General features: G+C 38.8%; 1 protein-coding gene across 4 annotated transcripts in view; it reads left to right on the forward strand.

Annotated features, from left to right (window-relative positions):
- The window catches only part of znf385b (zinc finger protein 385B), a 47,556-nt gene that overhangs the window by 15,252 nt on the left and 7,320 nt on the right, over positions 1–24,984 (forward strand). For 2 of the 4 annotated variants that reach the window (XM_058622819.1, XM_058622821.1), the window contains exons 2-5: positions 5,436–5,573; positions 5,698–5,841; positions 6,362–6,451; positions 24,743–24,879. In XM_058622819.1, the coding sequence (XP_058478802.1) occupies positions 5,438–5,573; positions 5,698–5,841; positions 6,362–6,451; positions 24,743–24,879 (507 nt within the window). In that variant the 5' untranslated portion in view covers positions 5,436–5,437. Of the gene's footprint in view, positions 1–5,435; positions 5,574–5,697; positions 5,842–6,361; positions 6,452–10,690; positions 10,991–16,493; positions 16,707–24,742; positions 24,880–24,984 lie in introns of those variants that run through there. The other 2 variants (XM_058622822.1, XM_058622823.1) reach the window with 2 other exon arrangements.

Below are 24,984 nucleotides of genomic sequence, written 5' to 3' on the forward strand. Positions count from 1 at the left end.
GCTGGCTTAAATCAAATGTAAGCTTGCAGTCAAATACGATACCAAGGATTTAGAGCAAGACCACAACAGTATATTGCACAGGCTGATATATGGGCCAATATCAACTTTAACACCAGCTGATAAATTATAACACTGCCTGTTGTTGCTAATGTAACTTTGTGCCTCCAGCCAGCAGCACAGATGGTTTGCAGCGAAACTCACTACTTTATTTTCAAGTTCACATCTTTCATTTCAGTTTTTCAAAGTCATCAGTTGAGGCGCAGCTCCTGCTATAGACACGTAAGCTTTATTTTGCTTATGTAAATACCTTAAATATACCACCTCATTCTAAAATGGTGCCCTCTCCATTTCAGTGAATGTTCATGCACTCACTGGGCACATATGCTGCAGTTTTTTCTTTTTTTTCTTTTCTTTTTTTGGCCCATATGGCATTAAAGTCCTGCTCCTGCTGAGATGGTTGTGTGTAGAGAGCTGGAGACACGCTGGCTGAGTGAGCTCACCACACTGATATACAGCCATGGCCACTCCTCAACTTTAAAATGGTATATTCCAAATGAATGAAATCCATATAAAAACAATATTTATTTAAAAATAAAAAATAAAAAAGTGAATGAGTGAATCAATATTTATTATGAAAATGAGTTTCAGAATATGTGTCAGTGTACTTTTGTACGCTTCATGTGGCCACACAACAAAAACATGACAACAACCTAAATACACTGGGTGAGTGCAACCACTTTTGTAGATTTGTTTCTCTGTTCTCTGTTGAGCAAGGATGTTTTGTTGGAGCATGCTGAGCTTTCGTAGGGCCAATATACCAATCACACAGACCACCCACATGCCACTAATTCAGATTTTGTCTGCGTCATCGTTCATTAGACAAATTACAGATAAAAAAAAAAAAAACAATCTTTGAACTGCTTTGTGCATCTTTTATTCCGGCTCAGCAAATTGTCTCTGAAATGCTATTTAGGAGATTTATTTTGTAAACAAACTGTGATTATTATGTCCTGACTTCAGATTGGTGGGTAGGTCATTGGGGTGGAAGTTGCAAATCTCAAAGGCTGCACTGTAATTATCCTATTTTTTTTAATTGTTCTATTTTCTATACCCATTTAAATGCAATGCAATGAGTGCATGTTGTAAACAGTTCATATATCAAAGTTCTCACTCTTGCATCAGAGGATAGAGGTCTGTACTTATGCATTTATGCCATGCTGATGATATATAAAATCACAATGGCAATATCGGTGAGAGAAATCACAATTAGATATTTTCTCTAAATTGTTCCACCCTAAAGTGAAACAAGCTCCATAAATCCAGTGCTGTGTTTGGAGAGTCAGGCCAGACCTGCTCTAGTTTGTGAGTGTGAGGCGAGATGTTAAATTATTTGCTAAGATAAGCTCACACACAAACTGTGGAGATGCTCTGCCTGAGAAAACATCTGCAAAATAAAACAAAGCATAAATAGATATTGATGTACTCATCGGGGAAATGGTTTTACATGTTTATTTTAGGTAATGCTGGTACATGTCATTTTTGCTTTGAGGGAACTTGAACCATTTTTTTTATATCAGTGTGCAACATTACAAGCTGGAGGTTTGAGTTTTCACCAGGATCTCAGATTCCTGCAGGGATAAACATACAAACATCAAACTGGATCTCATAGTTTGTTACAGCATGTTGGTCACTGCTCTCTTTGTGTGTGTGTGTGCGTGCATGAGTGTGTGTGTGTGTGTGTCTTTCACCATTGTCATTACCAGCTATTGGCCTTAGGGTAAGAGACAGCCACTCTAAAACCTCTCTCTCTGTCTTGTCACATCTCCATTAGTTTCTTAGTTCTTGTCATCCCTTTAGGTTACAGTGTGTCTGAGTGTGTGTGTGTGTTTGTGTGTGTTGTACAGTCTCGCAGGCAAAAGAGACATACATTAGTGACCCCCTCTCTCTCTCTCTCTCTCTCTGTCGCCTTTTACAACAACAGAGATTCAGAGATTTCGACCAATCTGAACTCCTCGGCCGTGCACTTGCTGACATCAAAAACAGTGTGCGAGCAGGAAAACACAAGATAAAACAACAACACGCTCATACCGATGCAGGGAAAACCTTGAATCTCCGTGTTAAGTGATTTCTCATGTTGTCAGACAAGTTGAGAGGTCAAAGAAAGCGTCACAGAACAAAGCATGGGAGTGAAAAGCTTCTATAGAGTCTATACTGACTCTAATAACTCACGCTGCAGTCACTGAAAAGCTGACATACATTTCAAGCATAAAAGATTTTAGATTATATTGTTATTGGTTGTACATTTTCTGACAGTGGTGAAAGTTTGTATTTTTCTACAGTTAAATTGATCTGATATGCTATAATGAAACTGAGGAATAAATTAATTCATTTATAAAATAAATAAATAAAGTAAATAAAATTAAGTAATGGGTTTCCTTCAGTTAAGCTTTTATATTTTTCCTGACCATATTGTTTGTATACTCAGCAGCAGGTGCACAAACAAAGCATGGTTGTTATAATATGAATATGTACGTTTTGAATAATGTAACATTAACAAGCGTACATAATCATAGTCTTGGCAAGAGAAAAGTTTCATATATCTGTAGGTCTGTACTATATTCCAGCAGCTAGTTTGTTTATCTTATCTCAGCATACATATTGCAAATCAATGGGGGGAAAAAATCCAACCACAAATATTTGTTTTTTGTTTTTTTGCACCTTAAATAATTAATCAATTTGTGAGTTTTAGAGGTGATGCTGCATTGATTTTGTTCAATTTTGTTGTTTTTTTTCCACAAAGGCAATTTTTTCATCAGTCTTTTGGAAAATAAATCAAAAAGCCACATTTTATGAGAATTTATGAGTTTTAGCTCAGGTCACACCATCCTCTCCCTGCAGGTTCTAGTGGTCAGAGTTTCTCTCTTCTTGGTTTCGTAGTCGCCCTCTACTGGAGAGTTGAACCCTCAGTCTGAGACTGAAAGAGAGATGAGAGACTGTTATTTACCAGGCATTTGACTTTAAAGACGAGAAGGTGAGACCGAAACTCTCTTTTTAAAGAAGTAAGAATAGGAGCATTTATTTCTGCAGGTTGTTGTGCAGCACAGAGCTGCTGCTTTCATCACAACGTCAGGAGTATATTTCTCCTCAGTAAGGAATCATATTGTTACTGTGTGTGTGTGTGTGTGTGTGTGTGTGTGTGTGTGTGTGTATATATGTGTGTGAGATTATAACCCACAGCTGGCCTCTCTGATTACTGACTGCCTGGTCAGCTTGGATTAGACTCTTTCTCTCTTAATACACACACACACACACACAAACATATTATAAAAGAAAAGATGCACACGTTTCATTTTTATTTCATTTTAGTTCACTGACTTGTACTTTCTTACACTATGTATGTATATATATATATATATATATATATATATATGTATATATATACATTATATACTGTGTGTGTTTGTATGTGTGTGTTTTCCTTTGTGTTGTGTAATTCCTAGCTCAATAGAGCAGATATATTTAATCCTTTTCTCACTAAAGCTGATGTCAGCATCAGCTGGATCTCTTTCTCGGTTTGTGTGTGTGTGTAAACCTGTATTTGTTACCTCTTTAGTCCTCATGGAGACCAAAACCTGGTCCAAATGAGACCGTACCAGATTAGGGCTATTTGGGGTTGGGTTAATGTTAGGTTGTCCAAATGAACAGAAGTCAATGCAGACTTCTTTTTGTGCATTTTGTGGCTAATTCATCACAGTGGCAGATTAACCAGCTGTCTGCAGAACACAAAGTCAACCACTAACAACCAGCTAGGAGAGAGGGGGGGGGGGGGGTCTCTCAGTTCTCTTGGTGGAGTTCTATCCATATGAAGAAGTACTACTGCCTTAAACTTACACATTTTCTCACACATTTTCCTCAGAAGTGTTGAAAGTTTGCCACTTAGCATGGTTAGTTCAGCTGGTGTATTGATTTCTTCTTCAGTGCAGTACCTCATGGCCACCAGTGGCTGCCGCTGTATACCATCATATGAAATAAAATAACTACCTTATAGTAGATAATAGTGTCTTCTGTGCCACTCCTCAGTGGTGAATCATCTTAATGGCCTCCAAATACCTGAAGTGAGTTTAAATACAGTACATACAGTGGTAGTGTATGCAGGTCTGGCAATAACACAAAGTGAATATGAATAAAAAGTGTGTGTTTTCATGTGTGTGTGTGTGTTCATGTGACTTGGCAGTACACACAACACAGCAGATGGACACAGTCATGGACTTACTCATTACGTCATCACTCTCACTGTACCGTCTAGGTGTGGGTCAAAATATTGATTTAGTGATATATCGTCATCCTTCCTCATGCAATAGAATAGCGGATACACCAGGGCACATATTAATATTTTAATTAATAAATTAACAAGTAAACAAAGTAAACAGTCCCTGCCTGTTTCACTTGCCCGGCATCACCACCTAATTGTCTCCTTGCGGCAGCACTGCTCAAACGAATGAGGGAAACTTGCGCAGAAATGACCTGGTTAAAGAAGCGAGAGTTAACGAGAGCGGGTGACGAAAGCTACGTTAAGAGATGCCCTGTCCATGTTTAATACATAGACTTCTTGCCCTTTGTTCTCTGTCATGAATAAATAGCTTTTCACTGACATTTTGTTTTCTTCAGTTAGACAGATATTGTGATGTATCACTATATGATTGTCTTGCAATATATTGATTATTGCAGAATAGTTGTATTGTGATATTATTATTGTGTATTGCATATCATGTCGTGAGTGCTGTCACATTTACATCAGCACTGTATGTGGTTCATCCTTGTTTTACACCTGCAGTGGATTTGGCCTTTTTTTCCCAGTGGCATTTGTTTGAGAAAATAAAACAAGTATCTATGTTATTATTGTACTGATTAGTCACATCATTACTGCCAACACCCAAGTAAATCACAAAAGCTCTCTGAATGTTAAGAGTGTCTGACAGCATCGAAAACCAAAAGCAAACTCAGACTGAGGATTGGAATAAAACTGTGTCTTTACTGAGGATATGCAAAAAATCAATACACTGTGAATCAGTCCAAACAACACAGACAGTACACACTCAGAATCAACAGGCAAAAAGACAAGGAATAGAAAAACACAACCATACGCTAGGGAACACTGCTGGAACTCTTCATATATGATGAGACAAAAAAAAAATAAGGTGACAGGGTGAGGATGTATACTGAATACTTGAGAACTAAGAATACATAGATGAAACATTGTGGAATCTGGGCCAGGTACTAGATATCAGAAATGAGAAAACAGAATAAGGTCCTAAATTTTATGGAAAAACACTTGATGACCGGAATAATTTTACCTGAACAGATGCAACAAATATTACAGTGTCCAACTTGAGTGACCATCATTTACATTATTGTCTGTTTCTCTTCTTCCTTAGTGATGAAGACTCTTCTCAGCCCCTCTCAGCTCCTGGAGAGTGGGCAGATCTTTGCCTTGGGAGGCATGTGTCAGGAGATGATGGACACACCGACACCTAGAAGCATCAGTCTTTCTGCTGCACAGACTCCATCCCGAGGTGAGCCTTACAGTACATGTTCCAGCACCAGTTCACTGTATTATCCCCTGTGACAGATCACCACACTGACTGATTGTTGTAGTTTTGTCCCACAGTAAAACCCACCCTTGTTGTTTTGACCCAGGTCAAGGAGGGGCCTATTCCCTGTGTGAAGTATGTAACCTGCAGCTGACCTCTGATGCTCAGGCCCAACTGCACTACAACGGCCGGTCTCACCTCCGGCGAGTGAGACAGTGTCAGGCTGGAGAGACAGGACAGCGTACAGCAGGTACAGTATGACCATAATGTCACATGAGGCAAGTACTATTAATTTAAAAAAAAACACTGTAATCTAATCTGAGACATGAGACAGTGATCAGGTTCAGTGTGTAAGAAACAAGCAACTATGGTGGCTTTCACATACCAGTGGCCAGCTTCATCTTTCAAATGGGAAAAGCATACTCTGGCTGTTTGTTTTTAATAATTAAATATTGATTTTTGTCAGTGTTTTTCAACATATAGAATTGAAACATTGAGAAATATACAAATACAAAACAAAATTCAGGCTGGTTTGTTTGTCTGCCTGCTGTATAAACTTCTCAGCAGAATATGGCGACCTCTGTAAAACAAGGCCTTTGCCTAAATTACATATAAAAGGCTCATTCTAAGGCTACGGAAACATTTTTAAATGATTTTACACATAAAAAACATACGTATAGATAGCATACTCTATTATAAAGTAGTAGCATAAGTTTATTACTGTCACCTCTTTTCATGTATTTTAATGGGAATATCTTTGATTCAAACAGGAACTCTGTCCCGGACTCTTCCTCTCAGCTCTCAGTCTGTAGCACTAACTCCAACCCCAAGTCTTAATGCTCCAACAAGCACAGCTGCAGGTAAGACCAGTGCTTTTACTCTTCCTCGTGAAGATGGTGATTGTTAAAAGTTGCACTTGAGCACCTGACATGCACGTACATTATTATATACTGTATATATGAGAGAAAAGTGCTACAGCATCCCAGAAATTGTATTGAAACCACAGGGACATTAAGAGCTAAAGAGGACATTCATTTGTCCGAATGTCTGTCTACTTAGTGAGAGTTACTTTGGCTCATCCATCAGCAACAGCTGCTGCCCCCTGGAAGAGGTTAGAGTGTTCATGCATGTGCACCGGCATGTCTGTGTGCACTTGGTCTCAGATTGTAAAGGATAAATGCACACTTTGGTCTGCCTAAACAGCAGTCCGTCATTTTGTTGACCTGGCTCTATGTCGGCATAACATTCTTGTAATGTTTTCTAAATGTCAAATGTCTTCATTTCTTTTGTCATTGAAATGATAGTTGCCACCCTGAATTCTTCACACACTGCATCAGTACGCATTTGGATCCCAGGAGGAGAAAATGGGGATCCTAATAAACAATTAGGACAATGTTTCACTGTGTCTCATGCCATGAAGCACACTGTGTACTGATGAGCTTTGTGTGTGATCTGATAAACTGTCGGCCAGCTGTAGAGTCATGCTGAATGCAAAGACATGAGAGTTGTATTGATATCTTCTAATTCTCAACCAAGAAACAAAATACTCCTTTAAAGGTGATATATGTAAAACATGTACAACATGTAATTTTTTTATAGAGCTGAACCAATTAATCGATTATTAATCGATTACTAAATTAATCAACAGCTATTTTGATTATCGATTATTCGGTTTGAAGCTTTTTGGACCAAACGATTAATTGAGGAAATAATCGACAGATTAAGCGATTAATCGAAGAAAATAGTGAGTGACAGTGAGCTGCACCAATTCAATTTTTTTTTTATGTTTTAATCATTTAACCACAGGACACAAAGCATTTCCACAGTTACAGTTAAAGTTCCTTAATTAGTGCAACCCTCTGTGGTTCGGTGGTAAAATGACGCCAGAAAAAGAGTCACGGCATCTTCAGTGATTCAGACCCAGTTTCTTAGAGTCAAACTGCCGGTCATCAGAGTGAGGCTGTGCTGTGAGATGTAAAGGAGGTAAAGTGGAGCAGACAACAGCAGGTCATTAAACTGGGACACAGTCCTGCTCTGAAACCACATCAACTTTCCTCCAAGACGTTAAGATTTTCTGCAGTGATTTTCATCATTACATTATTATGCCTGTGCTAACTGCTTTAAAGCATCTGTCTCCACAAAATGTAATGTGGTGACACCTTTATCAAAATACAATGTAGATCTGCCATTGGAAATCTAGTCCTGAGTTGAACTGACAGTCTGCACAAGACAACATTAGTTAAATAATGAACAAATAAATAAAAACTAAATAATACACTGATTTCTAAAATCTACAAGGAAGTACAGGAAATAAAAGAAAAACTTCCAAACACACATACAGTACTTACAGTATGTGAGATAATGATGTCAACAGGTACAGGAAACAGAAAGACAATCTCAAACAACACACACGCATGACTGCAGAGGACATTGCATTGACTTACATTCATTTCCTGGAGACTTACACTAACCATAACCATAACCATACTACTACTGGCCTAACCCTAACCTTAACCTAACCTCATCCTAACCATCCAACATTCATTTACCTTAAAATTTAATAATTTATGATATGGGTCCCCATTAAGTTCCCATAATGTGACTGTGTAAGCGCACACGCACACACACTCACACGCACACGCACACAAGCACACACATTCAAACTGTATACCAGGCCTGCAGGAGCTGAGTTCAGGCCAAAGAGCTTTACATGGCTGAGCGAGCATCACATAAAGGACACAGACGGAAACAGTGAGCAAAATACATGATCACATGTGCGTGTGTGCGTGTGCGTGTGTGTGTCCAGTAGAGAGGGATTTAATCTTTAATTTAAAGTTTAATCAGTGTTATTGTATCCTGTACACTGATACAGACTCAGTGTGTAATTACAGCTGCTGTATAAACCTGTGTGTGTGGGTGTATGTATGTGTGTGTGTGGGTTTGTGCATGCGGGGGTGTGTGTGTATGCATGCGTGCACGTGCGTGTATGAATAAGACAGTGACCTGGCCAACTAAGCAGCCTATCAGCATTTAGGTCAGATGACATCACAGCAAATGCAAACAGTTTTGCTGCAGGAGGACAAATGTCAATATGTGAGCTCCTCGATTTTAGTGAAAATATCCAGTCTATTTTGAATTATGCAATACTGTATTTCCCTTGTGTAGTATCACTAAGTTGTATTTATAAAACCTATTCAGTGTGTACAAAGGTTGTAGTAAAGTGTAACACTCTAGGCAATATACTGTATATATATTATACAGTAAAATATATAATTGTAAACATAAATAGATATTAGTGCTTTTAATGCATTTTTCACAACATAACTCATAACTGATGTATGAACGGCCATTGTTTTTCACAAATAATATGAATAATCTGAACATTTTCTCATAGCCGCTTACATATGATGTATTATAAACATTTAGTTAATATTTGCTCTCAACAAATAAATTGTGTTTTCTCTCCAGTGACCACAAGGAGGCAGTATACACTCTCAAAGACGCACTCAGACACACACACATGCACGCTCACACGCACAGAGCCACTAATGATATAAATGAATTCCCATGATCCGCATGCTCACTACAAATTAAGAGACTAACTCACATGAGTCTAATAACATTTAAAATATTAAAAGCTCCTCTTCTCCTGTCTCCTCTCCTCTTCTGGGTACTGAGGACAACAACACTAACATGCTTTGTCTGCCTTGTGTGTTGAGGTATTTTGGGGAGGGCACAGTCAATTTTTATTTCATTGAGATTCTGGAGAAAATGTGTGTGTGGGGGATCTCCCCTTTCTTTCCTTTTCACGTAAGTGTCATGTGTGTAATCTATTTGTAATTAGCTCTCCTGGGCCAGTAAAGGTGAAGTTGTTGTTCTGATACACTGCCCATAATGAACTAAGAAATAGACAGATATTAATAGACACACTTTGCATCAGGGTCCATGTAAGAGTGTGTGTGTGTGTGTGTGTTTGTGTGTGATGGAGAGATCGAACAGGTGCCGATGTGTGGTTTTGCATTGATGGATTTAGTAGTGTATGAATAGACTCTGCTGACAGATGCACACACTCTCAGTGCTTGACTGCGGTTGACAATAAGCTCAGGGCAGTAGGGAAGAAGGTGGGGCTTTACTAAGGGAATATATGACCAGATATGAACCCGTGCTCCTGTATCCACATGACAGACATCCCTGACCAACAGAAGACAAATTGTTATACGAGAGCAGTGATTTCCAAAGTGTGGGCCATGAAATAACCATACAATATTTATGTTTATGTGAGGTAATGCAGTACATGATCCTACACTCTTGTGTGCTTTTGTTTTAATTAATTCATGCTTATATGTGGAAAACGGTCTCGGTTCACCGTGTATACTTGTTTTTGGCTTGTAACATCACAAAGTGTCACTGTCAAGGTCTTGTATAAACCTTGTTAGGTGGAAGTGGTACCTGTCAAGATAAACCTGGGGGGACTAGTTAGAAGAACTGGTCTAGTTCTGACCACAGACTGTTTATAAAAATTGAAGTAGTTATGTTCACAGACGTCGCCTGCAGTCAGGCACCTATTCGATGATACACTGGCGATACCCTCACATGTGCTGTGCTATATCGTCTATTTTACCCCCAAAATGGGAACAAAAACATGAATTGATATAAAATTCTACCGAAGAAGAGCTGAAACTATCCATTGAGATGATTAACTCATCAGGAAAGTGTTTACTGATACTATAAATCAAGTGAGAAGTAGGCTCATTTTCCCATGGACGTTCATTCAAAGTTCTTTTTAGGCTTCACTTTTCAAACCAGAGAAGACAAAGTCCTCTTTTTTTATAATCTAAGTCTGTCTGGTATTTGACCCATGACACTTCACTTACACTGGCCTTTGTCTTCTCATTTTTGTTCCGTGTTGCTTATTTTGTCAAATAATTGGTGGTTTGTTGAACTTTTTAAGGTTTAGTCTTGTTTATTATGTTTCTGAGCAAAGGAGGAACTGGAGGCTTATACCCACGTCTTTCCTTTCCTTGCCTTTCCTCTCCACCTCCTCTCTTTTTTGAATCACTCTGCCTCAGACTGGCTGAGAGCGTGTGAGCAGCACAGAGATAGAGAGACAGAGGGATTTCCATTGAGACAGAGGGGCTGTCATCACTGCTCAGCCTGAATATCATCACCTCAGTGACTCACATTTAGCCTCTTTCTCGCTCTCCACCTCCATCCTCACACGCACACAAATGTTCCTCTGTGTTTACAGTGGGACAGCGATTCTCCAATGTTAGGTTTGTGTTTCTTCTTTGTTGCGGTTCTTAATCGTGGGAGCAGATGATAGAGAAGAGAATTGATAAAGGGAGTAGGTGAGACAACGGGCTTCCTGGTGATGATGTGGAGTAGATTCCTGAGTCAAGGTAGGAAATCCTTGTCCTTTCTATTTCCGTGTAAACTATGCAAGTTCACGGTGATCATCATCTTTTTGCATGTGTCTCTGTCCGGCTGCTTGATTATGCAGTGTATGCACTGTGTATGCTTACAGATGTTTGGTATGTGTGAGTATGTTTTGAAGGAGGAGGGGATAACATGACCCAGAGTTCATGACTCAAACCTAAACCTTGCACTGAGGTTGTAGTTCATTTAATCTTTCTGTTGAAAATATGTGAGAAAGGCTTGTGCTTTTAACAATAAATGATGATGTACAGGATCAGAAATATGAAATTTTTAGAGCCTCTAATGAAATATATGATTTCCCATGATCCACATTTTCACTACAAATTAAGAGACCAACTCACATGGGTATAATAACATTTACATATTGAAAGCTCCTCTTCTCCTGTCTCCTCTTGTATGCTTCATTTCCTCTCCTCTACGGTTCTCTCTATTTATTCTCCTCCTCTTGAGGACAACAACACTGACATTGTCTTGCTTGTGGGTTGAGGTGTTTTGGGGAGGGTACCGTCAATTTTTATTTTAGTTTCTTTACCAGGGAGAAAATGTGTCATGTCTGTGTAATCTGTCTCTAATTAGCTCTCCTAGGTAAACTTGTTTTTCTGATACACTGCCCATAATGAACTAAGAAAGTGACTGCTGCAGCTTGACAATATAGACACAAAGTTATCAGTCAGCTGCATTCATTATTGTGAGCAATGTCAGATAAATAAAGACAGATTTTTATCTCCTGAATAACCAGTAATTGTGGTTTGAAATATCTTCTTCCTCTAATAATGATCATTTGATCAGGCTGTTAACTGAGAGGTGTAATGCTGCCCTCCATAGTTCTTGATCCCAGTTTGAAGTAGTCCTTCATTCTTATCCTCATTCTTTTATCCTTAGCCTCGTTCCTTAATCCTTCTGGATTCTTCCTATCTCTCAAAGCTCTCTTCAAAGTTGAGAATATTGCTGATCCTGTGTGTTCTGTAGTTCTACAACGCAGTTCAAAGCTCCCCAACGCAGTCCAAAGTCCCTCCTCCTCTTCTAAAAAAAGAAATAAAATAAATTAAAATAGAAACAAAAATAAAAGGTTTATGTTGCTTCATATTCTTCCATATAGACCAGTTGCATGAAGACAAATCAAAACATTTAGACAGAAAACAACACAACACGAAATCTAATCTTCTATACTTTATATTAACACGTTATATTGCTAATTGTATAAATATGCTATATACACTATATTAGAGCTGCAACTAACGATTATTTTCATAATCAATTAATCTGTCGATTATTTTCTCAATTAAGCAATTCATCGTTTGGTCCATAAAATACCAGAAAACCTTAAAAAATGTTGATCGGTGTTCATCAAACCTGGAAATGATGATGTTTTCAAATGTCTTGTTTTGTCCACAAACCAAAATGATTAACTTTTAATGAGTTCTTTGTTATGCAGAGCAAAGATATGAAGAAAATACTCACATTTAAGAAGCTTAAACAATCTTGTTTCAATCATGAAAAAAGCTTCGAACCAATTATTCGATTATCAAAATAGTTGTCGATTAATTTAGTAATCGATTAATTGTTTCAGCTCTACACGATATTGTTATTGAAGTATCACTAAGTTTAATGCTAGTTTTAGTACATTTTGATGATGTTCCTTTTTAAATATTCCAGTATTTGGAAAAGTATAACATGCAAAAGAAACCATGTATTAAAAAAACTAAACGACTGCAGTGATCCTTCAAATAAAAGAACATTAACCCATAGCCAATTTAACAAATTTACCAATTCATAAAGGCTATAATTTAATAATACCCCATAACTGCATGGGCCAGCAGGAAGTGATAATTTAAGAGTGAGACTGATCACCCGGTATGGAACACACCCTAAACTTGAAGCTGTTCTTCAGAGCTTAAACTTGTCCATTACAAATCCAATGTTGTGGACTCCAAAGATGATACAGTGAATCAGAAAATGTACATTTCTAGCAGAAAATGTTGTGTGAACACTAAGTTTTCACACTGCTGCCTTTGGTCTGTTCACAAAACTCCCTTTCACAGAACAAAGACAGACGAGATTGCCTACTGCAGTTGACATGGCAACCCGCATACTGGCAGGGGAGTGCAGCATCCATCGCCATTCATTTTCAATGGATAGAAATCGCAGAAAAATGTTGAATATTTTGAAAAATGTGAGGGATTTCATAAAGGTGTACAGTATATAAGCACAAATCTTTTGAGATCCAAAATGATGAAATAGGCCAATAAATGTGGGAATAGTTAGTAGCCAAATAAGACATTGGATAATAGTAAAGAATGATAAGCAGTACTATGCTGTGATAACAGCTTCACGAGATTGCATTTACTGCAGGTCAATTAGCCATATACAGTAAGTTTCACTTAATGTGTTATCACACGTATGGTATTTTGCACTAAACCCAACATAAAGACTGATGGGAAAGCATTAGATTTGCAGGTGTTTGGTGTTAGACAACCGTGAACCATTTGGTTTCACAAGAAGAAGGAGGATAATCACTATAGTCATCCTCTAGAGACCATGAATGTGTGTACCAAATCTTTTAGCAGCTCTATCTAATAATGGTGCAGATATTTCACTTTGGACCGAAGTGACAGAACAACACCCCCATTTATAGAGCCAATGTGCAGCATGGCTAAAAATGCATCAGCCATCATCTCCTCATCCTCATTTCTCTCCATGCCAGCTTTTCTATATCAAAAACTGAGCAACATTTTACTGTTTTTTTCCACTCCTCAGTTGGCACAAGTTAAAAACTCAAAGCAGGATGATTGAAATGTCTCCAGTGCAGTGGAACATTCTGAAAATCGGGTTCAGATTTCTTTCGACACACTGTAGAGCCTTTCATGTCTTATAAGTGATGATCCTCGTGCACGTGTTTAACCAGGAGTGATGGTTATTGAATTTTGGTCTTTAATGATCATTTTGGCACAGTTTATTTCTAGAAGACTCCTGTTTAAAGACAATATTTTTGGAATATGGGACACCAATGACATTGGTCTGTTGAATATGCACTACCTGTCATCTGTCTGTCTGACATTCCCCTCATTATAGTTTGCGTGACTGCTGTGATTGCCCACATACTGCTGCTCATTACAACAGTGCACTGTGTATGTATGTGTGCATGAGACAGACAGACAGAAATCCACAATGAACTCCTTGTCTCCTATGGTCTGGCTTTATTTCTGCAAATTTTACTTCAGCTTCATTCTCCACTGTTCATACATTTCTGTGACTTACAAAATCCCACGTTTGCGCAGATGCAGTTTTACTGCTTCGTTGAAGCTCTTTATCCTTGGTTGGTCATTGTGTTGACGTTTGTAGACCTCACAGTTGCCCACTGTAATTGAAGTAGCAGCTCAGACTGGTTAGTTGCTGAGTTGTCTCTTATTCAGAAATAATCCCATTTGACACCCAAATGAATCCAGTGTCCCTGGTTCTTCACAAGAAAAATAAATCTAAACCTCTATTTGATCAATGTGTGTGAAAATGGACAGATTTGTTAATAAACATTTTATTTTCCATTGTTCTCCATGTCAAAGTCTTTTGTCCTGTAATGTTATTATTTAGAGCCATGACAAAAATTGTCAAGTGTTTGTGAAGAATTATTTTTCACCAGATAATGATTATTTTCTGTACTATTTATCTGTTAATTGGTTTGGGGGATTCAGGTCTCTATTATGTCTGAGCTGAGGCTGGAACCAAGGATGTTGTTTTCTTGGAAAACGACATAGAACGAACAGTCTTTTTGCTGCTCATAATTTAATTCTATGGGCCACATGGTTGGTGTAGTGGTTAGCACTCTTGCCTTTGCAGCAAGAAGACCCAGGTTCGCCACCCAGTTTGAACAAAGGCCTTTCTGCATGGAATTTGCATGTTCTAGCCCTGTGTGTGTGGGTTTTCTCTGCAAATTGGACACTCTAAATTGACCGTAGGTGTTGTGAAGTGTGTACCCAGCCTTGCACCTCATGGGGAGGATTAAGTGGTAGAAGATGGATGGATGGATCATTTTGATTAATTATTTAACGGATTAGTAATGTTAACTTTGTAAATTTAAACTTTTTCCCCAGTTCAAACTTAAGTCAGTGTCTCACTGCGCCAAACTTTGTCGAACTATTCACTTTAGGCGATACTCGTGTTTTCCTTCTGTTTTCTACCGAGCATCAGACTGCAGCTCTCCTGCTTGTGATTGGCCTGCTCTTCATGTGTTAGCGTGGGGGTGTGTGTGTGTTCTGAACATGACCTATTTACACACACGTGCACTCAAGCTTGTTATATATCTCCGCATATAATAACACTGATACGGTGAGATTTGTACTGCTGCTGTCAGCAAAACCACACTCAGTCTATGTCTCTCTACCACTCTCGCTCTCTGTGGATAAGGGATGTTTAAGATGCAGATGAAGATAGTAAGAGAGGTTCTCCTCCCAATAGGATCAGTAGTGTATTAATATGCTGCGTTCTTCCAGGCTTCATCTTCAGCTGCAGAGAGTTTGGTAACAGTGTTTTCTGCAGAAGAAAAACAGTGAAGAATCGTGTCGTTGTATTATAAGGACGCACAAAGGCTTCACTTTTACCTACACTTACCTGGTACTAGATGTGCTGTACATATTCAGACATACTGGAGAATATTTGCTTCGCTGTGCAGTGTAGCTTCACATAAAGGGCATTCCTTTATCAATTTAAGGAGCAAGTGCATTTAGTGAACTATCAAAAAGTTGAATTTCTCATATTAGTACATACATGAAGCCGACCGTTATGTTTCCATCATAATTTTTAGATGTTGCACAAATTTCTGGTACATTTCTGTTAAAACGTGCAATAACACCACAATATTTGGATGGAAACACATTCATAGTCTCTGTGACGCATATAAAGTTACACTGAGGTAATTTCCTGCCTCCAACAATTAACTGAAACATCTGATGTTGCCCTTTATTTATTTTTAATGTTTATTACTTTAACGGTGAAGCAGCTGGTACTGCGTCTGTCTCACACACACACAAACAAATACGTACATATGCGCTATACACTATACTCTGTAACCGGAGATAGTGTGAACCAACAACTGCTGTCTGATCTTTTCCCTCACACACACACACACACACACACACACACAAAGCAGTGACTGCAGCAGGGTAATTTCATCTCTAATCCTCCAATATAATCTGTAAATGGTGTGTGGTCGTCGTTCTCTCTATCTCTATCTCTATCACCCTCCCCCTCATTTGTCCTTGAGGATAGAGTTTCTACTCTCTGGAGGAAATGGCTGCAGGGGATTAAGATATAACACACACACACTGAGGCACACACCTGACACTGAGGGTTCGAGGGTTCAGATCGCAATGACACATGCCACTCTTTCTCCAGTTACCTGATATACTCTCTCTCTCTCTCTCTCCCTCTCTCTCTCTCTCCCAAACACACACAGAGTGAGTGGTGGGTGTGTTTGGCTTTTGCTCTTTAGTTCGTTAAAAAAAGAGGACAGCATAGTAAGGCAGATGGAGGGGAATCAGCACAGTGCAGTCGAGGACAGCACATGATTTCGTATAGAATACAGATATATAATATATAAATACAGAGGGACAAGTTGAGAAAAAGTTATAAGAAAAACAAAAGGAAAATCTGGATAGAGTGAAAGAAAAAGGGCGCCTGGTTCAGGTAGGAGCCGTTCTTTGAAATCTCCATCTTCATATGGCTTTCTCCTCTTCCTCATCCTTAGCTTTTATCACTTCTTGTTGTCTGTGTGAGAAATGATTGTGCTCATATCGGATTCACTTAAACTCCATTGGCTTGAATCACTTCACACTTTCCCCGCTGACTTGAAATTAAGCTGTAATAACAGTGTGGATGATAATATAGTGAAGTTTATGTCACAGAAAAAAACACCCTGATGCTCAACCTTTCTCCAATGCACCATTTAGTTTAGTACTAACATATAAGCTTAAAAATATGAAAGCGACTTAGTCCTGAATCATATTGGACTTGATAGAGTCTACATTATACTATTACAATATATAACATTTAAAAACATATTCTGAGTCTTTGCAAAAGAGTTCAATCATTGTAAAATTAATTCATCAAAATGAAGCCAAATAATGGGCTATACTTGCCATAAAGAGGGAGAAATTTGACTTTATTGGGTGGTCACTATATACTTCTCAAAGTAAAGGATTCTTCCCATTGTAGAGTGGGTTCTTCCAAGTCAAGTCCCACAGAGACATGGGAAGACATTCTCGGAATGTGTTAATCGAACAGGCTATAAGTGTGTGCCACTGTGTCACTGACTGGTTGATTGCTCTTGAAATGTCAGCTTGGTAGACAAGTAAAGCCATGTAGTTTGCAAACTGTTTATTTTGTATGTTGTCTTTTGCTGGCATATTAGCTGCCATTTACTAGCTGGGTATTAATATCAGCACCCTCAAAATTCAGCCTGTTAGAGGATCCTTCTTTGACTTTGAGAAACGTTCTCTTTTTATTGGGAAACTCTTTAATCTGCTCAAGCTTGACACATCTCTGTGTTACTTCCTTTGACTGGCTCTCATGCTGATGTGTTACTATGTCACTTGGATTTACAGTTTGGTCCCCATCATGGGCCATTGTGCATGCAGCTGTAGTTTGGTGTAGTTGTTTGACCCATTTTACACAAACCAGACTAGTGACAGTGTAGGTGACCCAGCACATTTGCAATATTTTGTGGAACATGTGGTTTTAGCACACAGTTTTTTCTGTCTGTCAGTTGCAGCCTTTGCCACAAACGCCAGTTATCTTACTTAGCTTTAGTCACTAAAACGGAAAATAAAAATCCACACATTTCATTCAGGTGATGGATTTGTAGCATCAAAGCTGTCCAACAAAATAGAGTGGGATAAACACAGCTAATAAGCCACACAACCATCCTCTGTTTTGCCTCCTGGAAAGGTCAGTGCTGTCAACACAAGTTTGAACAGATCAACAATGTTGTCTCTCTAACAATAGAAGAGCTGGGCTCATTAAATTACTCTATGCTTGCAGTCGGATATTAAAGCATCTCTGTCAGTCAGAAATACGCTGAATGACTGAGACGCTTCAATAACTGCTTTAACATATTTAGAGAGTTGTGAAGAAAGACCAATGTTGTTTCACACACACACACATACACATAAACATCAGGGCAGTTGAAAGATGAGTTGTAATTGGCCAACTGGTTGCTGGGGTGTGCTCATTTTATTATAATTACACCTATCTAGTAATGTGTGTGTGTGCATTAGAGAGAGAGAAACGGTTCTCCCGTTATTTCATTTTCTTTTATATAATTGATTTCCTTAATCAGTTAACTAGATTATCATTATTATCACAACAAATTGTTCAATGTATCATTATCCAAGCATCAGGTGACATTTTTTATTTCTGTCAGACCAACAGTCAAAAATCTAAAGATTAGCAGTTTATTGTCATATAGGTAAAGAAATGATATCATAATATAAGGGTTGCAGCCTTGATTTAGTTCTTCTGAAATGTGTTTTCCTTGTCCATCTTCATTCAATGACGCAGCAGTGAAGTAGCAATAGCAGTAGCCCACAGGAGCGGCTGCATATAAAGTAGCCATGTGTTTCCTCTTTGACGTGCATCTGAAAAAAACAACAAAAGCACTCGAATGTGGTATCACCATACCCTCAACTTGGAGTTCACAGCGATAAAACAACCCAAAGATCAATAGAAAGTTTATGGTTTTAAGAGAGTGGCTTCTCCGCGATTTCAACTTGTATATTCTGTAAAAAAAATTAAAATCACTAATTTCTTTTATAAAAAAATCATTTTTTCTTTGTTTACCTGACTTGTGCTATGCCGACTTGTTGCTGGTTTTCTTGTGGCTGGTCACATATTTCAAAAGTTGCATGGACCTAGGAAATGTATGACATTTCTTCCTAAAAATGTCTCAATTGTTCATAACATGTGCCAAATATTCTGTTGTTGTTTGGTTAAAACAGAAACAGGAAGGATACTTTGCCCCAGTTTCTGCAACCATCTCAAAAAAAGTTGTACAGACCTTAATCAGTCTGATGTGAATTTACAGTATATACACTGCCACAATGTGAGTAATTAAATAGGAACCACATTTTTTAGTGACACCACCAACCTGCCAAAATATGGAGGTGGTTTTGCAACAGTTGTGTATGTGTGTTCTTTGTGTCAGGGTGTGAATGCCAGAGTTGACCCTGACAGTAGCCAGATCGTAAATGTAACAACTGCAGAGATCAGAGACTGACCAACACCAGGGAACTGGATGCTATGACTTTATAAAAGTCTAGAATAATTTATAGACCATTTTATCCCAACCAGCTGCAAATGCGGCACCAGCAATAAACCCTTGATTGGTTTGAATGTTTGGTATGGTCTGGTGATTTTAGGCTCACTCACACAAGCACTGGGGAAATTGGAGGTGACAAATTGATTTAATGCACATTAATAAGTGTGAAGTATGGATTTGCTCACCAGGCCAAAGTACATCCATGTGAATTTTCCACATTAAGCACAACTCTGGTGATGTTTGACACACACCACTTCAAGTTGTCTTGAAGAAGCTGACCACTGATGGAATGAACGTATTATGTGTACTGAAACATCTGGTATACATGGTCCACATGGTTCAGCCTTTTCCTCATATTTTGTTACCTTTATAGCACCTACCAAATTATATTATTTTTCATTCTTACTATATATGATTTATATTAATGTACATTTGCATAAGGCACAGGTTTGTCCATCTTCAACCATATCCAACCTTGGATACAATCAAAATCCTTAGATCAGTTATTCTAAAGGAAAAACAGCAAATAGACAGTATCAGACAAAAGGTAATTCTGGTCTTAATCTGTCTTTTCCAGTTTCCATATAAACTGTTTTCAGCACCGGCCTGGTATGAATTAGATTGTAAAATGGCGTATTTTCACCGGCTCTACTCGTCTCGCCTCGCCATGGCACGGTTTAAGTAGCGTTTCCACTAGCATAGTACCTGGTACCAGACACTATTTTTAGTACCTGCTTCGGCGAGGTTCCAAGCATGCACAGTAGATACTATGCGATGATTGGTCGGACTGCCAGCCACTGATTGGTCAGAGTGCAGTCACGGGAAGAGACGTCCAACACAGTTAATGTGCAACTATACCAGGAGTGGTGTATTTAAGGACGGCACTGCTGATCGCGACAGGCGAGCTGCATCACAGACCCTGCCGCTGTGTTTCAGTCCAGTGACTGTGTCAGACGGAGTCTGTGCTCCGGTCATAGAGAAAGTACTGAACAAAATGTTTTTAATTAACGGATTCTATAGTGATGTGATTCAGTTACACTGAAAACAAGTCACGAGTCACTCGTTTGTGTGTGTGTGTGTGTGTTGCATGTAAAACACAAAGTCACCACAGTTTCACGCAGCAGTGCAGTGATGATTCCACCCACGTTGAGTAGGAACTTTTTTTTTTAGTGGAGATGCAACCTAAACTGGGCCATGCCGTGCCCTGCCGAGGCGAGTAGAGCCGGTGGAAATACGCCAAAAGTGAAACTGGCCTAAACCAAGAAGATTCAGTATCACAGTGGTCTGAAATACTCAGAGCTGGTGTCATTTTATGTCAACTATTCAATTCACTCTGCACATGGAACGTGTAAGTTTAAAATAGCTTTTGGATAACAAACCTTGAAACAAGAGTTTTCGTGACAACTAGCTTCAATAAATCTTTTGACCAGTTACTGACGTCCTGCAAAAAATACTATCTGGTGTGTTACCTTATTGTTGGTCACTTCTCATGGTGGTTTACACACTTCACATGTGAATGCAGTAACAGATGTGTAACCGTATTTATAGCAGCTTCTTAGAACAGCAACTTACTGTAAGAGAGAAGGGTTACTGTGTGGGTGTGTGTATGTGTATGTGTGTGTGTGTGTGTGTTGTAATCAGACCTCAGAGGACAGAGGGACAGAATTAAGACGACTCTGTCACCACATGTTTCATCACACACACACACACACACACACACATACTGAAAACCATTTTCACTTCATAGAGAGCATAAAGTGAGTAAAAGGAGCTCAACATTCACACTGCGTAAGTAATTAAATGGAGTACAGCTTAAAAAAACAACAATATTCATGCTACATTTATCAGATATGTGAGGGTTGTGTTGATGAACACTGGAACACTGACATTGAAAAAAGGTCAGACAGTGGTGAGACAGATTGAGACTCAGGATTTGTACTGGCTTAAGTGGTCCTTGAAGGCTCAAATACTCTGCCAGGATGTTCTTGGGGTTCCTGAGATAGTTTCCTTGAACAGATTTCATGGTGAATAATAGTCTTTAATGTCTGAGAGGTGATGTATTACTTAAGTAGATAATAAGTGGCTTTAAGGACGTTTTTAAGATTTCACTAGGTGTTGCCATTGCAGTTTAGCTCGCCAAAGTATGGTTAGGAGCAGAAAAGCCTGATTTAGTTTGCATATCCACAGTGGGGCGTGTAGGCCGGGTGGTGATGCCTGTGTCAGCTAATGTAATAGCAGGACATCTTACCAGTGTGACAGTGTACTCACGACAATGAATTTGACACAGTTAACGAAGGGTGAAGGAAATCTGGGATTTTGTATTCTTCCTTCTTGGCATGTCTCTTTCTCTCATAATGCATAGTATTATGAGAGATTTAAAAACATCAGGTTAGGATTTTTCCCCTTTCTATTCATGTTGTCCCCTGAAAATTATGATTCTCTGTTAGCCAATGCAGTGTCTCTAGCTCCACCCTGTAGGTGTCCGACCGCTGTGCTAGGAAAACAAATAGAAAGACACCAAAAAGTGCAATGTATGTATCAGTTATATTTTGGAACGACAGCAACCAAACGGCAAATAATTACGTAACTTAATGAACTGTACTGCAATAGCAAAAGAAAAGTCTTCTTGGGATTGGGTAAAATGATAACCTGGGTTATGGCACAAAAGAACTACACTAATCTGCCTCCAAAATAATGAAGTATATCCTGTTTACGTGGCGTCTAATCATGTACCTGTACCTGATAGATGTATCTGTGTCCTTCCTGGCATTTTACTACTGATGCATCAGTACAACAACGACCATGAAAAAGAACTGTGAGGGACAGTAGAGTTGTCTGTTCAATAATAGTTTTAGTATAGTTTGCAATAGTTTAACTGGTCAATAAATAACTTGTAAGGTTTCAGCAATCCCACAATTCAATAATCCAGATTTATTGGAAAAAGTGAAATAATGTTTGACAGTGATTCAATCACTTAGAAACTTTAGAAACTTTGAAGGAGATCCAGTTGGCTGTTTGGATGTGTTATGGGTTCTTAAGATGCTTTTCAGTGCTTCATGATAAGTTTTGATTGGTTCTTTTGCCATTTGAGTGATCCTTAATAGGATCTACAGATGTTTTTGAGGTGCTATAAAAAGCTCTTCGATGTGTCTGCTTCACATAACAATTAGCCAGCTGCATGGAGGAGAAATAATAAGATGGATTTGACCTTTGCCACCTCTACAAACAGTGCAGCAACATAAATGCCGTTGTGGAAATACTGTCTAAAAGTGGTTATTTGAATGTTTCATGTTTTCACTTTGTAGATCCTTCACCAACTATGTCTGAAGATTTGCCTTCAGACATACTGTGGATGAACACTGCATGAGGTAGATCATTTTTCTTGAAGAGGGCCCGTGTGACATTTTAAGTGATTCTTAATAGAGGATTGGGTAACGACAGCCTATGGTTTTAGCCCAACGTCTTCACTCTAACTTTATTGGAAGCACAGCCTTCATTTTGGCAGGTCCAAGCAGCTGACACTTTTCACCGTCTTTAAAAATAGGCCACAGTCTGTATTTACCATCATAAATCATTTTAACAGCAGATCTGGTCAGTGATCTGAGCTGCGTTGTGCCCAGCTACATGTGTTTGATTACAGTACAGTGGTGTGTCATGTTGTTCTGATCTTTATAAAGAGTTGTGGTGATAAATACAGACTCTGACACCACCTGTGCTGTATGTGGACAAACTCAGAGGGCAGCAATGTGGCATGCAGCTAATCCACAGCCAGACTGACCTGCCTTGGCCTGCCCTGACTAAACACCTTTCAGTGGGTTGTAGTTCATTTAATGCCTTTAAAAGGGTTTAAACAGTTTAAGTCCCTAAAGATAATAGCTATGAATGAATAATATGGTACTTAAAATGGCTATATAATGCTTAAAGAATAGGTGTTGATAATGTGGTCAATTACAAGGCAGAGATTTTTAGTTAGACCACTTTACTGTATATTTTAAAAGGATAGAATGTTGGACAGATTAGCCTTCTCCTTCTTCCTCCTCCTTTTCATCCTCCTCCTCCTCCTCCTCCTCCTCCATGGTCAAGGCCGATTAAGTTGCTCTATGTTTGCACCCACAATTAGTTGTTATGAGATTCATATTATTACTGCAGGGTTTCTATAAGTGGTGACTATAAATATACACAAAAATAAATGTACTTCAACCTGATCATGCGCTCCGTTTATATTATTGCTGTGGATGAACTGTACATGTGTCACCCACTCATATGTAACTGGGAACAAACATGTTTAAATTTGGGCTCAGAATTCACCTCCACTTTTCCTGAAATTACACTTCAATAATGTCATGATTTGATGTAAGTAATGGTTCAGATTATGATCCTTCCAATGTATATTAAAATCTCAAATATTTTCCAGTAAAACTTCCAGTAAAACACATTTCTGTTTGTTAATAGTTGTGTACGGCACGATGAATGCAGCGGAGCGGATCACATTTTAGGCACCTGATTAAATGTAATTTAAGCCTGTGAAGAAGATATGACAAGATCACAGCCGCTGTTACAGTCCCTGTGGCAAAGGGACTCATTATGTGAGCTGCTCATTTCGACCCCTCGAACACCTTTTCTCTCTCCATATTATTACCTTTCTCTACCTTTAGCAGCTGCAGCCCCATATGTTCATCTTGCTCTTACTGTAAAGCAGATGCTCAAGTCTCCAGGTTGAACATTTATAAAGGGCAGAGTGAGATGAATTTCCTTCGTTTGTTCTTTGACAGCTTCGCCAAGAAATGTTTTATCAGTGTGTAAAATGGTTTGCCTCATAACTCAGTAGCTTCAGTGTTTGTTAAAGTTAAAGTTAAAATGTGGTTGTTACTTAACTCTGTGTTGACAGTAATTATGAGTACACAGTGGGAGAAAATATTCACATCCGCCTCGTGGATTTACTTCTGAGATGAACATTAATTGAAATGTACCGTACTGCTGCCCAAAGGTTTGGAAAAAAACCTTTGCTAAATCAATATTTATATTTGGTTTAGAACTTGACTAAATCATCTACAGGTGTTACAAGGTACCTCTGGCAATTGAATAAATAAAATCTAATATTGATGATTGAAAATCATCCTAAATCAAGAATAGGCAGACTTTCTGTTGGCTACACAAAGTGTTTGTGATACCTGCCAAAAAAAGAGCGGCTCTGTATCTACAGTATATACTGATTTGTTACGGTGCTGTCACTCCGTCTTTTATTCAGTGTAAGGAGATCTGAACAATGAATGTATTTTTCCTGACTACAAATTACACACTGACTTTCTAAAAAAAAAAAAAACAGTAGCTACATCTTTTCCAAAACCTAATATTTATTGTTCATTGGGACATTAATAATTTTATGTTTTTTTCTCTTTGTTTATAGGAGGTGGGTGTGGCTCAGTAGGCGGAGCATTGCCGGGGCTGATTGGGGCCACTGGTCCCTCAGTGATGGTAAAACCATTCCTGCCCTTTTCTGTCGAGACAACATCACCGGTTGGACTTTTTCCAAACTTCAACACGGTGTGTGTGTGTGTGTGTGTGTGCGTGTGTGTGTGCGTGTGTGCGTGCGTGCGTGCGTGCGTGCGTGCGTGCGTGCGTGCGTGCGTGCGCATTTGTGTTTGGTGC

This window comes from Solea solea, chromosome 2 (genome assembly GCF_958295425.1).
Source record: "Solea solea chromosome 2, fSolSol10.1, whole genome shotgun sequence".
Taxonomy (NCBI): domain Eukaryota; kingdom Metazoa; phylum Chordata; class Actinopteri; order Pleuronectiformes; family Soleidae; genus Solea; species Solea solea.